Source organism: Strigops habroptila, chromosome 10 (assembly GCF_004027225.2).
Source record: "Strigops habroptila isolate Jane chromosome 10, bStrHab1.2.pri, whole genome shotgun sequence".
Taxonomy (NCBI): Eukaryota; Metazoa; Chordata; class Aves; order Psittaciformes; family Psittacidae; genus Strigops; species Strigops habroptila.
The window spans coordinates 3,942,838-3,968,391 of NC_046359.1; the positions used below are offsets into that span (position 1 = coordinate 3,942,838).

The 25,554-nt window shown below is 38.7% G+C and overlaps 1 protein-coding gene across 1 annotated transcript; it reads right to left on the reverse strand.

Moving 5' to 3' along the window:
• Positions 1-539: 539 nt before the first annotated feature.
• MYCT1 (MYC target 1) lies at positions 540-23,684 on the reverse strand. Its single transcript, XM_030499820.1, has 2 exons — positions 23,509-23,684; positions 540-4,811 (listed from the first exon to the last, which is right to left on the reverse strand). Exons 1-2 carry the CDS (start codon positions 23,558-23,560, stop codon positions 4,279-4,281), a joined length of 585 nt encoding a protein of 194 aa, XP_030355680.1. The 5' UTR covers positions 23,561-23,684; the 3' UTR covers positions 540-4,278.
• Positions 23,685-25,554: the final 1,870 nt, after the last annotated feature.

Genomic DNA, 25,554 nt, shown 5'->3' on the forward strand with positions numbered 1-25,554 from the left:
CACCGGGAAAGCAGACAGGAAACATATTTACTGAAATAGCTCTGTGATCCAGTCCACGCCGATCAGACACTGCCATCCTTATGCAGTAACGTCGTCAGAAATCTGATCGGAGCCAAAAGCTTCCATACAAGTTAAAAGCAGAAACAAGCTGTGCAAACCAGACTTCTCTCTCAAGCTGCTTCCTCAGGCTGCAAACTGTTTGAGGGCAAAAGCACAGACTAAAGCACGGCCCTCATCTAGCACAGCTGGGCTGGAGATCCTCAGTGGAGTCACCGACGCTGCTGCTAGAGTGTGAGGAAGAAAATCAAGTTGGAAAAGTCTCTTTGTTGCCCTGTGTGCTTCAAAAAGAGCTGCTGTTGACTGATGCAGTAGTTTTCCTCAAAATTCTAACCCTGCTGGATGAAAAATACTGAGTCAATTTTAGTCACTCTTAATATTCCACTGAAAAAGGGATTAGGGTCTTGTCATCCTTTTCAGCATTGAAAAAGGTAAATAAATAATTCCTCAGAAAGTCACACATAAAACTCCAAACACTGAACCCTTTTGAAAACTCACTTTTATTAAGAGACCCGAATGAAGATATACGTATTTTACCTGAGGTTTAAAACACTTTGTAAGGCTGGCTTCAAGAATTCTGTTCTCTGCTTTGTGAAGTTATGTCAGTGCTGTTTTCCTTAATCTGCTCTGGACTAGGCAGAGGTAAATTTCCAATTAGTGTTTTCTTTCCTTCCCCGTTTTTTTTTTTTTTCCCCTGAAGCTGTACTGCATCATAGACATCACCTAATTTCATCAAGTGCCTATAGGTCAGGGATCTGGCATGTGTCATTTCACCTCCGAGAGGATATTTCCAGTAAATGTAGTTTTCAGTTTATACTTAAGAATTGATGTTGAGATGACTCAAAAACTTCAAGGTAAATTACAAGTGAACTTTCAAAATTTGATTTGCCGAAGATGCTGCATGTTCAGTGTGTTACAGTATGATAGTCAGTAGCCGGCTGAAGAGGTGATCAGCAGTTCTTCAGTAGGGAAAAGTCAAGGAATATAGCGTGAGCTTCTTTTGTAAGTAGGCTGGAACATAACTATTCTCAAACAGAGAGCTGTCAAGTTTTGTCTTCTACATGAAATCAGAACTAGAGCAATTGTTTTTGTGCACATGCGCAATAGCAGAATAGTGTTTCTTTTTATGAATAGAAGTAGCTCTGCTCAGTTCAGGACAAGGTGTCAGGATACCTGCAGGCTGGTCAAAGCTCTGCCTATCACTCCCTCTGTGATTCTGGGAGCACCCTTTTAATCACTGCCTCTTACTGTGAAAATGTATTACATGCAGAATTATTGTGAAACTTCATTCTTTCCAGTGTTTTAAATTGAAACAAAAGGCTAGAAAAGACCATTACAATAAGCAAGTATAATCTTTTGCATATCAAACACCTGATGATTCCCAAATCCCACAGTTTGATTTGAGGGTTGATCCTGTGCAATGTGCTTTGGTCTTAATGTAATAAAATGTGCATCAGTCCATTTAAGCATGAACCTTACAGTGATTGCCCATTCGCTTTAAGAAAGCATTTGCTCAAACACTTCACAGATTGAAGTCTAAGTACTTGGAAACCAGTGGATTTAAAAATCTGTAAGCACTGTTATTTGTGAGAGAGATTCCCACTTTTATTCTTTGGAAGTTGTTCTCATACGGCAAATTCTAACTCCGACTTCACATAACATCCTCAGCTTCAGGGTGTCTCCCTACAGAAGCAGAGGAAGGACCAAGTCCTCATTCACACTTCCAACTACATCAACTTGAATAAATAAAGATTATATCCTTCCCTTTAAAGAAACTTTTATACAAGTCAACACAGGCCTCAAGGAAAGGCATGAGCTTGAGATTCTAACATTTAACTTTATTTCACATGCTGAAGCTTCCATAGTGCTTACAAAACATTAATATCAGACATTGTTTAAACTAGTAGTTGTGTATCTGGCAGCCATGCTGGTTATGCACCAAACAATCTGTGGTTTTAATCTCCCTAATCCAGGGAACATAAAAAATATGCTTTGATATCCAGTACAGATTTCAAGAGGAAAAAAATACAGTACATTTAAGCTTCCCTTTCTACATTGTATACTAAATATAGTGTAATACAAATAATAATATGCTATGGAATGTTCTGCTGTAATGTAATGTGCATTTACAATCCAGAAGTAAAAATTTACTCATCTAAAATGATTTCACTCTCAAAGAACAAGAAGTTTTGGCCGGCTGGGCACACACTGTAGGCCAAGGAATTCTGCTTTTTGTAGGCACGTTAGAATAGGTGGCATCACCTACTCTGGAGCTAGGACACTGTGAACACACTTGTGCATGCAATAATGTTCACCAGACTCAGTAAGACTCTAAATGAAAAGAAGTATTATTAATGAATGAAATAACACAACTTGCTTTCTCCAGAGGACTATTGTTTTTTCTACAATAAGCCAAATGCAGTTTTGCAGTCTTATCAGCAAGTCCTCAGTGTACTAAAACTCATAGTGTCTGCAGTGAAATGTTCTGTAAATAGTTGTTCTTCTAGTAATGACATATATCTCTCCAGAAGGGAAAATGTTGCACACTAAAAATAAAACAATGAAAGCCAGTCAGTAAATACATGCAATATAATTTGCCTTTACATTAAGGAATACTTGTGGTTTGCAGTAACATTTGTAAGCTCAGTCTTTGCAGCAGTATTTGCAAGTGTGGTGATACTGGGCTGGAAGATTCAGAGAACAATACCAGTGCTTTCTGAGGGATGCTGAGCTTGGCAAAGGGATGCATACTGCCAGTTTCCAAAAGCCTGGAAAGCAAGATGTTAAGCATCTTCTCGTTCTCAAAAGCTGCTGAATCTTTGTCCATCCCAAAAGACAGATGAGGACTTGCACAGAAGCACAGGAGCAGCCACCTAAGAATCAGGAGTCCTGCAACTAGTAGTTGCCCAGGCCTTTTAGCAACAACAGGCTTATTTGTAAGTGAGGAATAGGATTGCTCCTCTACCTGTGGAAATTCTTTATTTGAACGTGAAATATTTAACAGGAAACTGACGCAGTAAGACTCAAATCAGGCCTGATTTGTCTGTGCCATTTCCAAATCCTGGCCTTCTTTCACACCAGTGCAATTAGTGTCTACTAAGCCAGGGGTTAGCTTGACATGATACAAGTATAAGAATCAAGAATATATGTGAACCTCAATTAAATATTCCATCTTTACCTTCATATTCTGACTAATTGTACAATCCCAGTATTCAGCTGTAGATGTCTAAAATCTTGCCCTAGTGAAAGACAAGGTTTCAAAGAATAATTTGCCAGGAAGAATTAAACATCGCTGCAATTTGAGAAAAACAGTTTGAAATAAGGAAATGAGTAATCCCATAGCAAAACAGGAAACTTAATTAAAAAAATAGTTGTCCTTCATGCTGCTTATCTGGATAACCAGAACTAGAAAAATGAGACACAAGGAGTTCTCCCATACAAGCCTAACCAGCTATTAAAATGTGACTACCTGTTCTGCTGGCTGCAGACACAAAACTTTATAATTGTTATAATGAATTTAATATGTTATTAAAAACTTCTCTTTGCATGAAGCTTCATATATTTCAACATTTTCCCCACACTGTGGGGAATTTATACAAGCTACCCTAATATGGAGTCTTTTAAGGTCCTTTACAATCAGCAGAACAGGATGCCTATAACCACAGCCAGGACTGTAACATTGCAAGGTCTGTGTCTACGGTTCTTCAGGCAAAAGCTGTTCTGTGGTTATAGGAAGAAGGTGGATAATGGGAGGTGTTCTCTGAAAATTTAGCATGCTTGAGAAAATACATAGAACCAGAACATTTTTGTTTGTTTCTTTCTTTGTTTGTTTGAAAGAGACAAAATAAGGAAATTTGCAGAAATGTGTGTATCAGTAATCCCTAACATGACTTGTTTCTTCAGGAAATGATCTTTTATGCGGCACCATTTTCTTTCATCTAAAGTAAAGATACAGTGGTTACAGTTAAAGATACAACACTATAAATACAGAAGCATATGGCAGAGCAGTAAATTAGAGCCAGCAGTGCAGAGACAAGTGATCCCTTGGACAGTGGGATATTGCGCACTAAGAAATCATTGCTACCCGCCTCTGGGCAATATATGTTCCCTCCACAATGAGAGCTGGAGACTTCTCAGAGATCTTCATTGTGCACAGAAAATTGTTGTGATGATTGAGGTTCCTCATAAAATGCACATGCATGTTTGCCATAGGGACCTAGCTCAGGAGTCTGGGAAAGCTTTTATGATGGTTTCATAGGCAGGAGGGGGGGTTTGTGTGGAGTGGCAGATGCGGAGGTTGTTGTTAGACCAGTGGAATTCAGGTCGACTTAAGCTGTTGGTGGTGCTTCCCACAAGGGTTGTTGTGGTATTTGTAGGAGTGAGGGTGATCAGCTGACTGTTCGTTTCCACAGGGAGAGGAGGACACTGCAGGAAAGGGTGGAAGGTAGATGCGCGGAAGCTTGACTTCCTGGGGAAAGAGTTGGCTTGCTCCAAGGAGGCTTGCCGCTGGAAGGTGAGGCTGGCCAGGCTGAGGTTGCTCCGACGTTCACAGCTGCTGTTGCGGTAAAATCCAGTCCTGCCGGTAGTATTGCCATGGGAGGAGGGTCTGGACCGACGGCTGAAGGTTGAGGAGTTCCCCTGGGAAATGTGGGCGCTAGCTCTGCGACGGGACAAGCAAGTGAACAATGCCCAGATGACACCTCCAATCACCAGTCCGATCACCATGGACACTGTGAAGGCTATTGTTATCTGCTCTGAAATACAGCAACAATACACAGCAAAGTTATTTCATTAACTCTGAGGGATTTTCCTGCCAGAAAATGAATTGCAGATGGCAGCCTCTTTAGAAAATGAACAAACCCTAAGATCTTTGTATGTAATACACAAACTTTACAACACAAACACAGCAGTTCAGATTGCTCTCACTTTATGGTGTTTTTTCTTTAATTTGCATAATTCAACAAGATCCAGAAAGTAACTTGCATTTAATACCAGTTTCTGCACCAATGCAAGGGAAAAATCTGTAGTCTCTTCCAGAATCAGCCACCCACCAGCAACAAGGTGTGTTATAAAACTGCCAAGCATTTGCTTCAGTGGGCAATATGAGGTGTGGATTTATGCAGACTTGTCATTATGTTTATAGATGTTGATGTTCTATGTTTATGTGTCTTCAAACTCACCTATTACAACAGTGACATAGCTTCTACCATGGTTTTAATGGAGTAAGCCTTATATTTGTTACAGTACGAGAACATGTCCCATCCTTTTACTGCTGAGTAACAGATACTTTAAATCCTCATAGTAATTAGTGTAAATTACTATATCCTAAATGATTATGGTCAGAGATAACCATTAGTAATGCTAAGTCTCCGGAATATTTCCCATCCCCAATGCCCAATTTAAAGATGCATTAATCTGCCATTAAGATAAGTAAATTTCTAGCTCTTTTATAAATGCTTTCAAGAATTAAGAGATCTGAAAACAAAGAAAAGCATGGCTAGGATCGTTTTCTCTTCCACGTGGTTTCATCATGTGGAGGAATGAAATTATTTCCTTGTATATTTCTAAGAATAGGACAGTTACTTCAGAAAACTTTACCTACTTTTGCAACTGAACACCAGCTTTACTGTTGTTCTAAAAAGTTTGGAGATACATTTGTAATCCTGGGTAAGGCCTGAAATGAACACAAAACCTTTATAGATCCCCTCAAAATTCAAAAAAGAATCGGATCTTAAAAAGAAGGAAGACTATGTTGACTACTGGCAGAGCAAAGAGGGAATAAGGAAAAAAGAACCACATAACAGCTTGAAATATTTATTCTATCTATCCTATGTTATCGTGCTTGAGAAGCATTTCTGTTAAAAAGGAAATTGAATTCATTAGACAGAGAAAGGTGAGTAACTTCTGCAGTATACAGAAGTGCAGGCTAGCTAACACTGTGCCCGGCTCCTCCGCGGAACAGAAGGTAGCAATTCCAGGGCAGGGATGAAAATGTTAGAGCCAAAAAGGGCATGATGAGAGTAGGCTCAACATTTTCTCGCAGGATAACAGTTGTTAAAGAGTTTCCCCTGAATTTATGGTGCTGCACAAACAGTCCTATTTCAGAAACAAAGACACTGAATCTGAGCTGTGAGAATTAGCCACAGCAGGTGCTGAATAGGCAAAAAGAGCGAACGGTTGAGGGACAGCCATGGAGAAGAGCACATAGTGGAGAGAGAGGAGAGGTGCCAGGCATGGCTAGTGGAACCAGCTTGCAGGCAGAGGCACCCCAGTATGTGCCAACAGATGCCTTTGTTCAAGTCAGGCCTCAGTGCCTACCAAGGCTTAAACTTAAGGCAGGTCACTGTAGGAGGGGGAAAGCAAACATTTACTTTCTTTTCAGCAGGGGAGATGTAAATAATTACAGGTATAATTGTACTGTAAGAATTAGTTATTACTGCCTTCCTTATCTACCTTCTTACTTTTCTCCCTTTGGTGAAAAATTGTTAGCTGTGTGATTCATACTTGCAGTTGGGGAAAGTTAGCTCCTTGAGCACCAGAAACTTTAGCATAAAATTTTCACAGGGTTCTGGCTGGGGACTCCAAACAGCATTAAATTGGAACACAGCCTTTGCTGTTGCCCATCAGACCCTGTCAGAGGGCAGTACGCTCGCTCAACATGCCTTTGCAGGTGTGGTTCCATGCAAGACCAACATTATCATGAATTACTGACAACGCCATGAATCTCCTAATCAGGTTTATTCTCCTTATATTTCTTTTAAGATAGCTTTGAAGTTCCATGAGGCCCGGAACATTTAAGATCTAATTAAGCCATGATATTTGGAAGGCTATACAATCCTACTGTTGCTTGCTTGTAACCTCTGCTTTCAGGCAGTCTTATAACTATTATCCTTTCAAAATGGGAGAATAAAGACTGGAGAGCATAAAGCATAGGATAATGTTGCAGAGCACTGCTTCCTCTTGGGAACACTTTGTCGCCCTTTTGTTCAGAGGTGGATCGGGCTTGACCCTAAAATATAATTTTCTTCAAGCCCTCATTTTTACATCTAAGGAACTCTTGACTAGGCAGGTTAAAGTCAAAGGGTGATTGCCCTGTCTGCTTTTTGCAAGAACCCACAGGCAGCACCCTGCACTGCAACTCCTGGCTGCAGATCAGAGCTTTGTCATCATTCTGCCCTTTATAAACATCTTCAGAGACACAGCAGGCCTTATTGTGTCCCTTTTGGTCAGGAATAACCTATTATTCCATTTTAATAGATTTAATACATTCTGTTACTGCAATTTTCTACTCACACTCCTGAAGCTGGGGAGGGAGAGACAGGACTTGGTGACCTCCAGTTGAGTAAATCCCAGGGGTATCCTGAAGACAGCAGTTCCCAAGTACTAGAGCTGCAGTCCTGAGTACCCCTACTGCTGTCCACGCATGGCTATGGGAAAGTGGAGCAAGAACTAGTCCTTTCTTAGGCTGATTTCTCTTGCACCTCAGCTGGAATGCTAGTTAGGTTATTAGATTTGAGACTGCCCAGGGATACCCCAGGTACAGGATTCTGTGCTGCCATCTGATATCCCAGCTCCTATTTGGGCTGTTGGTTCCAGGGGGGGAGGAGGCAAACAGGATCTCTGTGGGGCTCAGAAGCCTTGAAAGTGAGCGGAAGCACAGCAAGCCTCATCAGTGTACCTGGCTCTGGGGTTGCCATGCACCATGGTGAGTATTTGTCCCTGTATCCTTCTAGCCATAATTTTCACCACCTGCACAATCAAATCAGCATTTCACACTGTTAAAAGCAGATGAGGGAATTGACAAAAGTATCGAGTGCAGCTCTTCAGTCCTTCCCACGTGCTGTTCCCCTGTGCTGAAGGTACAGCACAAACAATTATCCCTTTGGATACTGTTGTCTTCTTTTTTTTCTTTTTTACTTCTTTCTTTTATTTTTCTACCTCTGAAAATTTTTACGTATATGAACGTAAAAATAGAGGCTTAAATTATTCCCTGGGGAAATTCAGCTGGCTTTACACTGACTATTGCACTTGTCATATAGTACCCCAAATGCTCTCATTTCCATTTGGATCTACATTTGTTCTTTTTGGTTATAGAAATATCACTAGACGCATTTGTTTCACACACTTTATTCTTTTTATTCCCAAACTCTCCCTGACTTCAGTGGGGATTGTGGATCACACTAATAGGCCAAACTTGCTTTTATGTTCATTCCCTGCAGAGGATGAGTGTCACTGAAATGTAATTCAGTTCTAAAAACTAACGTTAAAGAATTGTAAATCTACGCCCATTGATTTCCTCTCTAGAATGTCCAGTGATCACAGCTCTGAGGTACATTGGAGAAAATATTACCAAACAGAGAAAAAGATCAAAGGCAGAGTGGGACTTGCTGCACCTGGGATTTTGAGGGGAGCAGCTGACTTTCACAGAGTTGTTTTTCTCTTCCTTAATCTGGCAGAGCAGAACTAGCCTTTCAGGAGAGTCAGAGCAACACCAACAGAAAGTGTCTGCCAAGGGGCCGCTGTAATATCTTACGGTTTCTGAGGGCTGTGAATGTCATTCTGTCCTCTGCTTTTAAGGAAAAAAGAATTGGGATAAGGTATGCATGCTTCCAATAACAATAACTCCCTAGGTGCTGGTCACCTAAATATGTTTTGATCTGTATGTTTTGCAGGCTGCTCACGTTGCTTACTTTATTTGATTATGCCATAACCAAAAACATTTGGTATTCCACCTCAGTCAGTTTTCTCCACTCACCTCTAACACCAGCTGAGGTGAAGGACAAAGGATTTTTTCAACAGTACAGGACAGACTTTGAGATACAAATCCAGAAATAAAAGGATAAGTAAGCTGCTGAATATCTTAGATACATTAACTTTTTTATCTATGGTATTTCCAATGTGTCCATGCAAAAAAGGTTGAAGGTTCAGAACCCAAAGTAACACCTATGACTTCTGGATGTTACCCCCAGATCTGAACACCAAGCCAGCATGTGTCTGTTGGGACAGCATCTGTCCAGATCAAGCAATTCCTTCTGAAGTCTTTATATTCCCGCCTCTCTGATTTCCACATGCAGTGTTAAGCAAATGAAGTGCTAAAGGTTTGTACAGGGGATTATTGCCCCTGCTATGAAAAGCTTTTTCTTGGTTGTTGCAGCTTTCTTTAAAGCTCTCATAACTTCTATGAACTGTATATATGAAGTTTTAATATATATCCTACCAAGTTGGTAGCCTCTAGCAAGTCTTTAACACTCTATAGAATCCTCACAGGAGAAATTTGGACATGCTATTAGTAAAGATGATAGACTGGCTGATAAGATGTTTTTCCTAGCACTTGGCTCTGAAATAATTTCTTCACATCCAGGCTGGACATCAGCAGCAAGGCCAGACAAACATCATACCAACCTGTAAATCTTCTGAGAAGTGGACTGCATTCTCTCCTTCCTTACATTAGGATATACCTCACCAAAAATTAGCAACACAGTACCTACATAGACTTGCCAGTCTCTGGATCAACAGAAGTCTTCATATAATAGATTTGCTTTCTGTGATGGAGAATCCTGCCTCTATTGCGGTGCTTAGCAGGAGACATACTCAGATCAATCTGTTACTTCTGTGAGGGTTTCATTTTCCTTTCATGTGTATGGACCACATCAGATAACAAGACATTCCTTTGAATTTGAAACATGTTTGGATTGAGGATCCATTTTCCCAAGGAATCTCCCTCTTGCCTTCAGCTGTGGCTGCAATGGGCTGGAACAGCATTTTGCTCCCCAAAGTCAGGAAATCCTCAGGACTTGCATCGTTCCTATAGCCTTATGATAAATTCCCCAAGGTGTAAAGTTAAGATGGGCACAAGATCTGCCTTGCCCCATGCTCACAAAAACATGCATTTGTAAACTTTTCAGCTGGCCATGTATATGATGGGATGGTAGTACCTTCAAAATCACAGGAGTAGAGGCTTCCATGAGAGCATCTCAGACCAAGAACCGGGGAGGGGGGTGGTGGGGGAAGATAGAACAATGTACTGAATGCAAAGGAAAGAGACATGGAGAAGCACGTTTTAGTCAGGTTGTGCACACATGACTTGAATTTGAACTGAATCTTTGCCAATAATAGCTGATAAAGCTAATAAAGCGACAGTTTTCCAAGCATCTTGTCTGCTTATGCTATTGCTAAGCACAAGTAGGCAGAAAACACTCACAGGGTGAGATGATACCTGCACATTTTATTTGATTTCTAGTGGGTGACTTTCAAATATGACAATCTTCTTTACGTTTTGGAGCTGTTAATTTTTTGTTATTGCTTTACTAAAAGAGAAATAATGATGTAGTTTTATCTCAAAGTTATTAGAAGAGGTAAGGTAGCTTGTCAATCAAGGATGGCCCTGTTCTACATTCAAATTCAGCTTGCTATAGAGATGTTTTATTCATATTACATTGGACCAAGATTCTGCAATTTTATTTCAGCAACTGAGAGTAATTCTACCATTTTCTTTTCTTCCACCTGTCCAAAACTAGCATGAAGCATTGCATACCTGACATGCAAACTTTATTCCATGCAAGCTTGCATGCAGAATGCACAAACTCATTGGTTTCAGCAGTATTAGCAATGAGATGTATCAGAACATACCACTGTGTTGTATAGTGCGAAAGAGCTATTTTCATAATTTTTATCAAAGTTTTAGAATTCTAATTTTATTTCCATTTTCATTCTTTCCTTCTCACATTCTTTATGTGATGTTATATACTAGTGGCTCAAAACTTGTCTGTGTAAGCGTTCCTCCCCCTACATGCACACATGCTTGCGTACATGCCATCAGCTTGCCTTAACCCAAAGCTGCAAAACCTTGACAACTGGTAGAGGGTTTGATCTCAGACAGAAAAATCCAGCTGAGCCTCTGTATCACCCTGTATTTTTTTCCTGAAATGAAAGCTCAGTGTCAAAAGCTGGTATAAAAACCATACAAACCCATATGGGAATTCATAACTGAACATTGCACAGCTTAGCGTAGAGCACCAGCTAGTGTATTAAAGCATGAATTGCATTTTACAAATGACAAATCTAGTAACCTGACTAGTAAGAATTAGTCAGACACTGAATTACTGGAGTTTCAGTGTCTCAGATTTTCAAGCGAGGCTCAAGTAAGTCATCAATAGATGTTCATAACACAGCCTTATTTATGCAAAACAAAACAGGAGCAGTCTGGGTCCATCAAAGTTTGAACAAACTCATAGAGTCTTCCTACAGGTACAGCAACAATTCCTCCTCATGCATCCTGGGCAGTGAATTTGAAAAGGAATCATATCCTAGGCCCAAAGAGCTACCACTTTTCCCCACCACAGAATGTTTGAAGTTATTTGAACTATTTTATGCTGGTCTACCAGCTCCAAGAGAACTTAGTTTAAAGCTAAAGCTGGTATCAGTAGCCAACTTCTGTGCTGCTGTTGCCATGATGAGTTCACAAAAGCAATTCCTCTGTGTCTAACAAGTGTTGACATTACTATCTTCCCAATATTTGTCACGAATTGTATTAGCAAAACAACCCCTCATTAATCATTTGTAGGCAGCCCATGATTCATTTGGATGGGCGAATCAGTTGCTGTGTAATATCAACCAGCTGTGGTCTTAGTCATGGCAGAAGTTTAAGAAAGGTCACACAATTCTTGGGAGAAGAGTGAGAGTGACAGGTGACAGTACAAGGTGGTTCAGGTAGCTGTGAAGTCCACGAAACAAGCAGATGAAGATGGTGGCATCCACGGAATTTGTGAGGGAAAAAAGCTGCAAGAAAATCAGACTCTGCAGGACATGAGAACTAACAAACAAAATCAGCAAGCTAGTTAGGCTGTCAGAAATGCCAGTGCTCTGCATTCAGACACAGCTTGCTAGAGGGATGTTTTGGCCTGTGCTACTGCAAGGTTCTTTTCTGCAGCAACAGAGCGTAATTCTGCCACTTTACCTAATATCTAAACAGTTGGGTTTATGTCCATAGCAGATAAAATATAAAGTAGAACAAAGGAAATGTAAAAACATGTTTCTATCTGTGAGGACAGGTAATAGGTGGTGCATTTACTTCCATTAAAGATTTTAAAAATCAGTATCAGTCAGGAGATGTTGTAGTATAGTTAATCCTGTCTTGAAAACAGAAGGTAGAACAGATGACCCCTCAAGGTCCTTACTGACGGCATTTTGTGCAGTTTCTAAGACTTTCTTCGATCAGGTAAGCAAATAGGCTCCAGAAGCGTCTGAGAAAGTGTTGAGTAAATGACAAGGGAAAAAAAAAAAAATGCAGTCTGTGCCGTTGGACTAATTCTCAGTTTGAAATGCAGAAGTGACGGCTGTTTATTAGAGGATCAACATCACAAACGAGCAACCTACCCAGGAACAAGATTGCCCTCTGCTGGAAAATTGTGCTGGAAAGCTAAATGACACATAAACCACCCTCATTCTAATAAAATAGGGTGTCAGAAAAAGCCAACAAGAAACATTCCGACAAAAGATTAAAGAGAAAATTAATAACAACTCAAAACTCAGAAAAACTGTGAATTACATTGCCATAAACACTTAGGACCAGCATTTTGCTTAAGCTTTGAAAGTAAGGTAACCTGAGGACTGAGGCACAGCAGAAGTGTTCAGAAGCATAGTGAAGTAAAGCTTGCACAGTTTTGTGGCTTTGTGCAAATATTTGTGTTGATAGGGAAGCGTGAAGCAAGTGTGTTCTTAAATTCGTATTTCTCGCTATCCACAGTGGTGTCCAAAATTATCTCTCTGCACCAGAGTGCATTTGTTTTGTTTACTAATACGCTAATTTATTGTGGTAAAAAGCCAGAGGAGTGGAATATGCCATCTCAATACCCCACAAACCAACTCAGAGTTGATGATGTTCCCTTGATATTACTGGCAGTTGATTTTTACTGGAATGATAAACATAATTGTAATAATCGGGAGGAAACATCTAAGATAGAGATGTCAGCATGTTTAATGTAATGCCTTTGGCATAACTGTATAAAACAAAGCAAACATTCCTTTATGCAGACAGAGATAGAAACTTTGTTACTGTGGTTTCATTATGGTTCCTAATGCATTACAAAGACTGTAACATAATTTTCATCTTTTCCGTATGTGCAGCAAGCAATCCTCTGATGAAGCATTCTTACTAATCTCACAAAACCAAAGCATAGCCCTGAGCTTTACTGCCTCTGTATGTACCTCAACCAAACAGTAAATCACAATCTGCCACAGTGCAGTATGGCATTATAGTTATTACTTAATTGACAAGATTATTTTACAGAGCCTGAGTATAAAATAATTTCCTACATGAAGAGAGCATAGGTGACTGGAGTGAAATCTTAATTGGGATTTCCTAAAATTCTTAAAATTAAGGAGGAAATACCAAAGTATGTGTGCCACATTTAAGAAAACAGAAGACATCTAGGATTAGAAAAAAGCACAAGGTTTTCAGGTTGCTGGCAGTACTGCACTCTTCAATTAATTATCTACAGTTCAGAAATTTTTGGGGTTTTCCTTTTCACTTCATGTGTGACCATCAATCAGTTTCAGAGATCTTTTTTGTATCAAACATGTCTATGAATATTAATTTCAGTGTGGGCTAGAAGACCTAATTAAGTAGTACTTACAAGAATCTGTGCAACCATAAGCTGATAAATTCTGGTATAATTTCTAGGTGAGATTATTATTGACCTGGCTATTAGTCAGCTCTTTATGAGAGCTTCATGACAGATGATGCAGGCTGGAGACTCAGTGTGAAGTGGGACATTGGTGCTTGTCCCACATGAGAAAGTGGTGTCTGGGAGGCTGAGTTTGCACCAAGCTGGTCCAGGTCTTACTTGCTTAGAGACTCCTGCACTTCTAAATCAACAGAGCCAACAGTTGTCTCCTTCTTCATTTATACTCTGCCTGAGTAATTTATGCAACTTCCACAGAAGCCATGTGTCTGCTTGGTTGGCTCATAATTCCACTACCCTGGATAACTGAGAGGTGGCATCTATGCAGCCGTTTTTTAAAACAAAAGGTTTCAAATTAATAGATGTCAGTTATATTGTCAAATATGCTGTAAGTGTGTGTTAAGATCCTGGATTGTGAATTCAAATGTCTGAAACAGGGAATTAATTTTCTTCTGCAAATAAGATGCCACAGGAGCAAGGCAGAGGCCTCTGCTAAGAAGCAGAAACTGCCTAGTGATTTGCTTCAGGAAGCATGTATCAGAACCCAAACAAGGTTTTACATTGCATTGAACTGATCTTTTTTTTTTTCTCTTCCCCAATTATTTTGCTGAAATTTTCCTAGACGTTGTTTCATAACAATGCTGTATATATTTGTTGAGTTTTGGTTGAGATTATTTAACAGATAAAGCTTAAGTTACAATTGTCCCATTTTCAGTACATGAAAATCAAACTCTCTTTTCCGTCTCCTCAAGTAGAAGATGAATAAATTATGTTAGAAGAATAATTTAGGATTGTTTGGTGCAAACTTAACTACTACACAGTAAGTTTAAAAATCTGAGTAAGTACCTTTTATTAAGTTTGTATAGGAAGTGAAGCTTCTACCTTGAAAACAGGAAGAAATGAAGTTGTCTGTACTGTTACTCATAGTCTTTTTTTTTTCTCCCAGATTTCCGCCCCCTGCCCCAGACAAAAGGATAGGGTTATGAAATGAAGATAATCTTACAAAGACAAAGGGGTCAGTCCTTAATCTTGATTTTACTTTGTGATCTTTTGTGATTGTGGACATCTCATTTCATCTCCATGCTCTGGACTAATCTGTGTAAGGGAGGTGATATCACTCACAGTCACTGGTTTGGTTCACAAAGATTTTTGATCCCTGGTTAAGTGAATTACAATAGTAAAATGGGAAGCTGTGTATAAATACTGAGCATCTTCCTTCAACAGGTTCTGCAAGAAGAACTGAGGCAAACCCATTGCACTCACAATATGCTGAAAATAACACATCTAAATATGAATCCTGCTGGCTCTAGCAGTTGAGCACGCAGCTACAGGGCACTTGTCTAGGGATAAAGCACAGCACTAAGCTCCTTTTATTATGCGACACATTTTCATGCTAACACATTCACTGGTGTGGTGCTTGGAAGAAGAAGTATGCTTCATTTCCTAAAGATAAGGTTTCTGTACCTGGTTGATGAATAAAGAATGATGCTTCTGGCAGCTCATGTGACAATAAGCAGCACCACATAGTCAATACAATAGGTGTAATTGCCAAAACATGTATATCTTGTGTGTTTAATTAATGTTTATATAATACTCTGAAGAAACTTTGCCTCTTCCTTCTAATACCTCAGATCTGTGCCCTTCCTGCCAACGATAGTTAAGCATTTGATAAATCAATGGCTGTATGGGGGAGTGAGGAAAGCAGGAAAGAAGAAGTAATTAGGATGCAACAAAACACTGCCTGAGGATGACAGGCTCACTTTAAAAGAATAATTTATACACAAGAAAGAAATCGTGCTCTGAATAGACATAGTGCAAGAATAAGACTGGTCTCTTCATGACATATTTTGTTGCTTTCATCCGACTATAGTTGGATGAAATACTCTTTGGGCTTGCCAGAATAAGGGCAAGGAAAAAAATCAGTCCCTCATTAATACCTACTTTTATCTCTCTGACAGGGCTGCACATAAGATCTTAGAATGGATTTATATATTACCTTTCTAAGTGTAAGGTCTGACTATTGATATAATCCCCTTTACTTCAGTAATGGAAGTGGATAACTTCCACTTGCTTTTCAAATCTTTCACTTAATTGATATCAAAATATTCATAATTGTATTAAATTTGGAATATTTCACCATTCTGCCCCTTGAGAAGACAGTATATGATTTCTCTGATAAATTTTTATGTAGGGTTTATACAAAACAACAGTAGTCTAGTAGCTGATACAAAATGGTACCTCCAAAAGCCAGCTGGAAAATAAAACACATTATAAGGCTAAGCCACAGTTCTGTCTCCTGGATAAATCAGTGTGGGCAGAGTATGTTTAATTTGATGTATGACCTTGACTTCTGTCCCTAATGGAGCACAGAGGAAATGCTGGTTTCCTCCAACAGTTTGGCAGCAGCATAAGTGGCATTAGAAGGTGCAGTGCAACATCTCTTGCCTGGCTGTTCAGGCTCACTGTAGCAATGCTGGAAGACAATGAAGCATGCAGACACAGCCACTCCAGCAAACCGTACTGCCACATGCACAGGAAATCCAACTGAAAAGCTGCATACAAACCAGCCCTTTTCAAACACAGCTGAAGAACAGAAACATGGTATATCCTGAAGCTGAAAGGGGGAAGCTGAGCAATGCCTTCCTTTTTAATTATATCACAAGTCATAGGTTTATTTCTTGTTTGGTATAAGATTATTTCTGAAGGACTTCAGAGGAGAAGCCAGGGACCCTGAGTATTACAGAGAAAGGAGATTCACTGCTGTCATTTGCCACTGAAGGGCTGATGTTCAAACACAGTTAGCGCCATTGCTAGTGCCTCACCATCACATGCTATCTTTTATCTTTCTTCAGTTAAGATAAAACTTGTTGCCACAAGTTGCCACACCCTTGTTGCCATTTCTCTCAGCATTAGCGCTATTTAAATGAAAGCTGTGTCCTGTTTGAGTCACTGGCTCAGACTGCTCTGCTGCTGTCTTGTGACACATTCCAAGCCAGCTCACACTGCAGTCAGGGGAGCTGGAAACAGGAAGATCTTCTGGTGACCTTGACCTGGTAGATAGGATGATAACCCTCTTCCTTGTAGATATCTTAACAGGTGCAGGCAGAGGAAAGGTGGTATGTGTGGGTCTCTACTGTCCCAGCAGCCCTCTAGCTACCATGATAATAATCAAAATTATGTTGAATAATTAAATCAGTTTCTGACCACTTGAACACTTGAGAAGTGATTTAGTTATGTGACATTTTCTACATCTCTATTACAGGATCTTCGTGTGGATCAGTATCACATCTATTTAGGTGAAGCTGAGTTTTACTGGTGTTGCCATTATTTGTTCTTGTCTGTGTACTATGTTCTCAGGGTCTGTTTGAGGCCCCAGTGTGTGGCAACAGACAAACCAAACTGGTCCCTGTCCTAAAATCTCTGCCGCGCTGTGTAGGATTCTTACCATCTTGATTTCTGTAAATTCACTATGCAGATAAATCACAGTTATTCTTCATCATTATGAAAGAAGTTACTCATTCAAATGAAATCTGTGGTTAAATAATCTGGAAGTATGGCTTCACTATTAAATTTTTGGCATCATGTAACATTTCACTGAGGAGCAGGAGGGAGAACTTGTAGGTACACTAGATTTAAGGCTGGAAACAAGATGGGAAACATTTTATGATGTACTATTACTGCAAAGATCTCATTGTCTGTCATAATGTTGTTTAAATGTATCATATTTTATATCTGTGCTGTACATCTGTTCCTCATATAAATATACTTGAAAAAACTCAGTGTGTTTACAGGAAACATTTGCAAAACCAGAACTGTCTTTCTGTCTGATTCTCTGTCACATTTTACCTGATCATCTTTCTCTTGACAATATTGCTATGAAGCAGCACAGGGAAGTTTTCTCTATTTTTTAAATAGGGACCTACAATGTGGAGGAACCATCTGTCTTATCTTCCAGAAACCTAACTAGGGAATGCATCCCTCCTTTCTATTTTATTATTTTATGTATTAGACTACTTTACATTAGGTTGTCCAAATTCACATGCCACTGACATATACTAGAACCAATTGATAAGAGCATTTAGATTATATGCTCTTCAAAACAAGCTCTTTAGCTACTATCAGTAGATATGCCTGGCTGTGGAATGGGAATGAAAGACAAGCTGCTCTTTGTTATTAAAGGTCTTAAAGGTATGGAAAGGTAGCTTTGGAGATGTACAACTTTTGACTTTTCTAAAGGCTTCAACTGGAATAAGTAAAGGAGAAAATATTAGTCAGAAGATGGAAGGTTAGGAAAGCAATAGATAACTAGCAGGGTTCTAGGAAACCTCTAATAGGAAACCTGGAAGTATGAGCCATTTATTGGATTGGAAAAGATAGGTGGGGAGCTGGAAGAAGTGTTTCTTCACATACAATTTTCTCTCATATTAACTCTACCAAGATGGAGACAGATGTCTGCTCAATGATTTGAGTTCTTCAATATCACACACCAGGAGGTAAACCCCTGAGCTTCAAGTCCTGACTGATGGATCAGTATCCCTGATGAGACAGAATTCAGACTTTGAAATTCAAGTGTTAGGCAAGCAGACTTGTTAAAGTAGTGCATGATAAAGCACCCTGGGAAGTCTGAGCAGGAAAGTTATTGCTGCAGATGTAGCCAGTATATCCCAGATGGGGAGATGCAGATTCAGTGCGAAGATGGCCTTTTATACATATATATATGTGTAAATAATATATTATGTTTATATATATTACGAAGTCAGATATATGGATCATCTCTTCTGATAACATTTTCTGGGCCCATTCTGCTCCTTTCCCTTTCTCTTACCACATGTTGAGAATTTGCCTTGCTTTTAATTTTTATTCTTAAAATTATATAATATTATTAAAATTATATAACTTTAACTAAATGCAAAAAGACAATGAGGGTAAAAAAATTCAAAATGGACAGTCAGTTATCACTGGAATACAGTTCTAATTTATTGTCCCCAGTAGTGCTATGAGTGGAGAACTGCTCCCTTAGTCATCAAAAATATAGTGTGGTGTTTTGGGTCATGACAATACTCATACTGGCACAGTAAAAGACTCCATGTTCATTTTCAGTCTCTGTTTTCTGAGTAGGACAATATCCTGCTACTTGGATAAACACTGAAAGGAATTATTCCCTAAAACACTAAAGCAGGAAAGCATCATGAGGTTGGAGGAAAACATTTTGCTCCTCTTCTATTGGGACTGCTTCCAACAACAGCAGCCTGTAAAGTCTGAAGTTGTCTGACTCCAGCAGAGTGATTTCAAAAGAAGCTTACTTGTTCCAAATTTTTGCAGGCATCAGTGACCTAACCCCAAGTCTCTGCAGAAAGAGAATATCTCTTGTGAAGACATTTATTCCTTGTGCTATGAGCTCCTTATGATGTGTGACGTGCTGCAAATTATTGCACTTTTAAAATCACGGGGGTTTTCCAAAACACAGAGAAATGACAAAAATGAGACCAACTGCAAGAAAAAAATCCAGTTGGTACAGTGTCTTCAATTACCTTTTGGCTGATTGTCACAAATTAAAATACTAGGAAGAATATGCATGCTAGGGTGAAATTCTGAAAAGGAAGAAGAGGGGATGCAACAGAAGAAGAAAAATAGCAATTCAGGAAGTACATTCTTGAGGTTGATACTGCACCCGAATCCAGAGCTCCTGTTTTCCTCCTTCTTTGTCAGATTTAACCTTGAAGGTTTTCTTCACTAAGAAAAAATCTCCAGTGTTGTAAAGCACACATGTTGGCTCTATGTCACACATTCACTTCCTCCTGTCTGCCAGCAAAGGAATTTCATCTTCAGCTGACCAAAGTCCCTATTAGCAATGCCCAATCTACCAGGATAAAGGCTCTCCGGGGTACTTTGGTTTATGCTGGTCTTTTCCAGCCACCAAACTAGGAAGAGTAGTAGCCTGGTAGAAGCAACCACTGTCACATCTGCTATCAAGAGTTCCATAACTGGCTCCAAACTGTGGCCTTTGTGTGTTCACATTTCCAGCAGGACAGCTGAGGCAGCTTCTGGAGTCTTTATTTGCTGCTGCTAGAGCTAGACTACAAGGGTACAAAGTGTGTGAAAGGGAGAACAGGGAATGAGAAGAGATCACCCAGTGGTTATACTGTTGCAGTCACTAGAGTGGAAGCCAACAGGCTTAACCTAGTCATTACACAGCCGAATTCTTTCTTCTTACTTGCAAAGAACTGGACTGGATTTGCTGGTGTGGTTTCTATTCTGCCATGGCTACTACCAATGACGGATCCCAGAAGAGAAACCAGGTCCCATGGCTGTCTAGGTTGGACTTTCCTGTGTTTGATATCTGTTCATACTTGCCTTTCACAAGTAGTATTTTAGTTCAGAAAGAGAATGTTGCAAAGTCCTTGACCATCATTATTGCTACACCAGTAACATGATACCACAACACCATGTCAGATGTTAGAATATACTCATCCCTAATGACCATCTTTTCCAGCAGAGTGTATAGTCTGACTTCTTTCAAACAAACACACACATTTCAATGAGGAGAAGACCAGCGGCTTGAGGGAGAGAAAAGACAAAATTTGACATTTGTCATGGACACATTATATTTAAAGCCATGAGTGCATTTATAGCTTATAAAGTCGAGGGATAATGTTTAAAGTATTACTGCCAGGGAGTTTGCAATATATGCAAACGCTGGAAGCCAGCTGATATATGGCATGGTTTCCATACACTGGACAAATAACACCCTGGATTCTGATTCAAGAAAATAAAATTTGTCCTTAATGTTTTTAAGGTATTAAATTGTATTTTTGCATTTTTAGACAGATACTTGAGTAAAGCTAGACTGAAGAATAGCTGATATGTTGATTAATATCCGCTTACACTTTTTTCTCTGCTGCTGTCATAATGATCAAATGTACTATTTAAATTAAATTTCCTGATCTTAAAGTATATTACTATCTGCACTGCAGAAATAGGATTGTCTCAAAGCCATGTATTATATTCAATTGTGTGCAACTGAAAATGCTTTTAGGAATTTCAAGAAATGCACTCATGGTTAAAATGGAAACATCTTTGCTTCCACTGTTAACTTACAAATCAAAATGAACTCAATAAAGACTATATTAAAACAGTAAAAAATAAGATTAGTAGTTGATAGATGGGTTCTGAATTTCTCACTCAGCTATTGCCAAACCTCCTTTTGAAACTACCAATTAAAATAAAATAAAATAAAGAATCTCTGTCTGCAGTTCTATGTGATATCAACAGTGCTGAAGTTCAGCAGAGGCTGGCTTTAAGTGCTTCTCTTCCTACCTCTGCTGAAGTAACATACTGTGGATTCCCGCTGTAAAGGAGGGTGGCCGGAGGTTACATAGCTTCATAGAAGCTGGTGCCTGAAAGATGTGAGCTCCTGCATGCTTGCAGTAGCACAGACAACTTGTTTGAAACAGTCATGCATGTCTACAAAGACTGCGCAGCACCTGTAGCAGCGAACGGCTCTAGCAAAGTGAGAATCAGAATCCAAATTTTATGCTTGTGACACATTGCACAAGGATATTTGCTGACAAAGCCAGGAGCTGTATCATGAAACTCATGAATTTAAACAAGACGAGGAGGTTAATATTTGGGTTTTATTTTTTTTTTCCAGCAGAACTCACTTTAGGCCAGCAACACTACTTGTTTGCTTCTTCTGTTTTACTGTGCTGCATAATTTAACATTTAAAAAATACTGCAGAATGATGATGGTGAAGACTGAATTCAAAAGAAGTATTCCTGCAAGATCTGCAGCTAAGCGTGTTATCGACTCTCCAGGCTGTCACTTACTGTACACTGACCTTGCAAAAAAGTGTGCTATTTTTTTTTTTTATACTATTATTTGCTAAGGTTTTTGCATGAATATATAGAGAAGATTTAGACTACTTAGGCAGTTCACACAGCATGACTTATATTAAGGTGTGTATATCTTGTTTTTATCTACACAGCTTTATTCATACACACTTCCACCAGCCTGGAGCAGCTGTAGAAAGATTTATACGTTCTTACACATAAATAAGCAGTGGACAGTTTAGTTTGTTCATTGTTTTAAAATTCTTAACATCACATTTAAGATGCTATTGTGTGAAGTTACCACTGGAAACAGGACAGCTTTAGAAAACAGGATGCCCATATATTTTCCAGAGTAGGGAACCAGCAGTTAGACAATAGATGGTTTATAAAACTGTCAGAGATTAAATATCATTTTGAATAGCTGCTTTAACAATTTTTACAGCATTTACTTTTTTCTCACAAAGTTAGTCCTTTTCAGCAAACCTCTGCGCACGTGTTAAAGTTTACACTTAGGCTGAGTCCATAGGAGCTGCTGAGAAGTCACACGGGTATGGAAAAGGACCTGCATCTTGGTAATGTATTCACACTCACAGCACTACATAGTGGGTGGCTTACAAAAACAGTGAAACAGTCTGTAAGCCGTACCCTGAAAAATCTGCAGTAACAAGGAGACGTACATTTTACCCAAGGATTCTTAAATTACATGCTGATGAAAGCACTTTCTTTTTTGTTCTGAAAGAGCCATTTTAGAGTTACATGTAGTTCCGCTCTACAAAAATTACAGTTATTATTCAGAGTCCAGCAGACAACCTCCAGACAACAAGAGACTCTGAGACAGTAATGACAGTATTTTTTCCTCAGCTGATCTTCAAGTATTTCTCAAAGATGTCCAGTATCATTATCCTAGTCTTTAGACACAAAAATGAAGCAAGTTGTTCATGGTATCCCAGCAGGAAAATATGTGTCACTGCAAGAAACATGGATGGCATTCGACAGATTCTTGTTTCTCATGCTGAGGAAATTAAGGAACTTCTTTCAGTCTTCTTGTATAGTTATTTTCCGCGCTTTTCCCATGGTACTTTTATGCAACAAAAGTCCTATTTTGTTAATGCATATTATTTTTTAGTTTTAGATAGTGCACAGATTCTTGGAGGGGTCACTGCTCAATAGCAATAATATAATAGACAAAAAGAGGTCATCTTATTCATTAATGCTAAAGGCTGATACATGTTAATGTTAAATATAGGAATAAAAAAAACCTTTTTTGGGGGGGAAGGTTCTCCACAGCTGTTGCACAGAATCCTTTAGGATGAAGTCACTAAATCTAATTACCTTGAATGAAATTCAGCATAACATACACTTCAACCTTACACTCTATATATTTCAGTTAATGAACCATTCCCAGATTTGGGCGAAATAAAACAGTCTTAATGAATAATAATCAAAATATACATTGGGCAAGATTAAGGAAAATCTGATCATGAGGCAGCACAACAAATTAAAAATAATTTTTCATTCTGGAGAAATAAGAGTTTCTTCCAAAGATTGCAGCAAGTTTAGTTTCTGCTATCAGAAGATGAAACAGATCATGTCTGCTGTGTAGGTACATCCATTAAATGGTTGGGGATATCTACCTGATCTGAAACATACTGAAGTCAATAGACACCTTTTCAATTGATTTCAGTAATTAACTTTGTCAAACAATCAATTCTGCCCTGAGAGTTCCTGCTGTCTTGATTAGTTTAAAAACATGATAAAACTTTGTCAAAGAAACATTTGGAAAACAATCTTCTGCACTGCAAGAAATACAAAGTCTATTCATTACTTGGTGCTTTCAACATGAGGCTTGAAAGTATGGAGATGAATTTTTTAAGGCAATGACCAGCTAATGTCAGCATCTACTTTAACAATATTCTAGAAAAAGAAACAAAATCCTTACCCCAAAACTTTGGTGGCCATGTGATTGGAGAGTAAGTACTGTTTCTATCCATAACATCCAAATAACAAATATAGAATGGTATGTCCACAGAGGAGCAATGGGTTTCTGAATGTTTGAGATTTAGCAGTTGAAGCAAGACTTTCGTGCTGCCAGGGAACTGTGTTGTTTGCCTGAAAGGAAATGTATGTATCACATTTCCTGCTTGTGGACTCGAATTAGCAAGTGTTTGTCTTATCTTGGAACACCACATGGTTCCCCAGACGGGGGAATAGTTTCCTTCTCGTCATTTCCTTAGCCAGAGCAAATTGATTCAGAACAATACCAAATCTCCTCCTTCTCTGAAACTTTTCAAACCCCAAAATGTCCAGAGATAGAGAGATGAAAACTCCTTTGTCTTTCCTTTAATGATTTTCTATGTTGAAGACCTTCCTTAAACATTTAAAAGCACTTGTATTTGGTGGGAATTTTCAATAAGGAAGAAATGTGTCAAGAGGCTTTTAATAAACATCATTTCACTAGTATATTAATGTAGAAATGAGGGTTTTAAAGTATTCGCCATTGTTTCTCTTCTAGTTTAAGGAACCAGCTAGGCCTGACAAGGTAACTGTAGCTTTAGTATTTTAATGAGCGTACTTCAAATTTTCTTTGCAAATTCTCTTCCTTTCCACACCCCATTCTAAACTATGAGTTCCCTGAACAGACAGTTTTAATACAATGCAGTGTTAATTCCCTGTTGGAAATTTTAAGTACTGCTGCTAAATATGACAAATAGCAATAATAACACCCCTACAAAAGAAACTAGCAAAGATACTTAATGACACAGACCCACAATTAATTGAGAATGTATGAGGATCAATAAAATATAAGATTTTGATTTATGTGATAAATGTCGTAGGACCCGATTTTAATTGTTTTTCTCTTAAATATATTGTAGATAATGGATGTCCATAAACATTCTGCTGTGAATATCTGGAATCAGCTACATCTATTTTTCACAATGAGTATCAGGAATCCCCCAAAATTTAGGAATATTCCAGCCTTAAGATTTTTATCTGGTATCATTTTAATGTTGAATCTTTTTTTTTTTGTTTGTTTGTTTGTTTTTTTGTTATATTTGAGACTTTTTTGCATGAAACAGATTTTTGACAATGTTGAAAAACTCTGGTGGTTAATGAAAGATTGATGGTCTTTCATTAAAGCATCTCTTTCATCACAAAGCACCAAAGCTGGTGCTTTGAAAACACTGAGTTAAGCACCTGAATAAAATACATACAATTTTTAAATGTCTGTGAACAAGATACAACTTGATAACAAATGCTGGGATTGTTTAATTTGGTCAGGACACAGATACCAAAGCAGATGATAAAAATATACAACTTAAAGAATTCTATGACTACAGTTAGTTTTGTGCTCTGGAAGTAGATGGACATACAACAAAACTGAATTATTGTAAACTACAAAATGAGGAAATGTGATTATTTTAGTTTACTGGATGCATCTATTGAGATAGATCATTGTAGAAAAGAATTAAACACTGACTTTAATGCAGTTGAAAAATGGCAGAGTTCAGACATGGATGCTTGTACTGACAATTAGATCTTCCCTATTAGCAAGTGTATCAAATATGAACCTTAATGCTTTGTGAGAAAGCCAACAGCAATGAGAAGCACCATGACAGTTTCTCTCTGGATGTGGTATTCCACGATGGGAATTCTCTTTCTTTTCTCAGAAACAAACAGCTTGTATAGACAACTGTCAGCAGCAAAGGATCAGAGAAGCTGGACCACCAGAAGTGTTACCTGGGCCGTACATCCATAACGCTTATCAGCAAGTTGCAGCAAATCAAATTTTAAATGATTCAATGTGATGTAGGCTTACAATGACTTGCCAAACAGGAGGGGCTCGCAGATCAGTTTCAAACTCTTCTCCACTACTTACTCTCTCAAAAAAAAAAAAAAAACCAAAAGAAAGAATTGCAAGTTTGTGCAACAGAACTTACCTAAAACAGATGCAGTGTATCAAATCCTGAGATGGAATCATAGAATC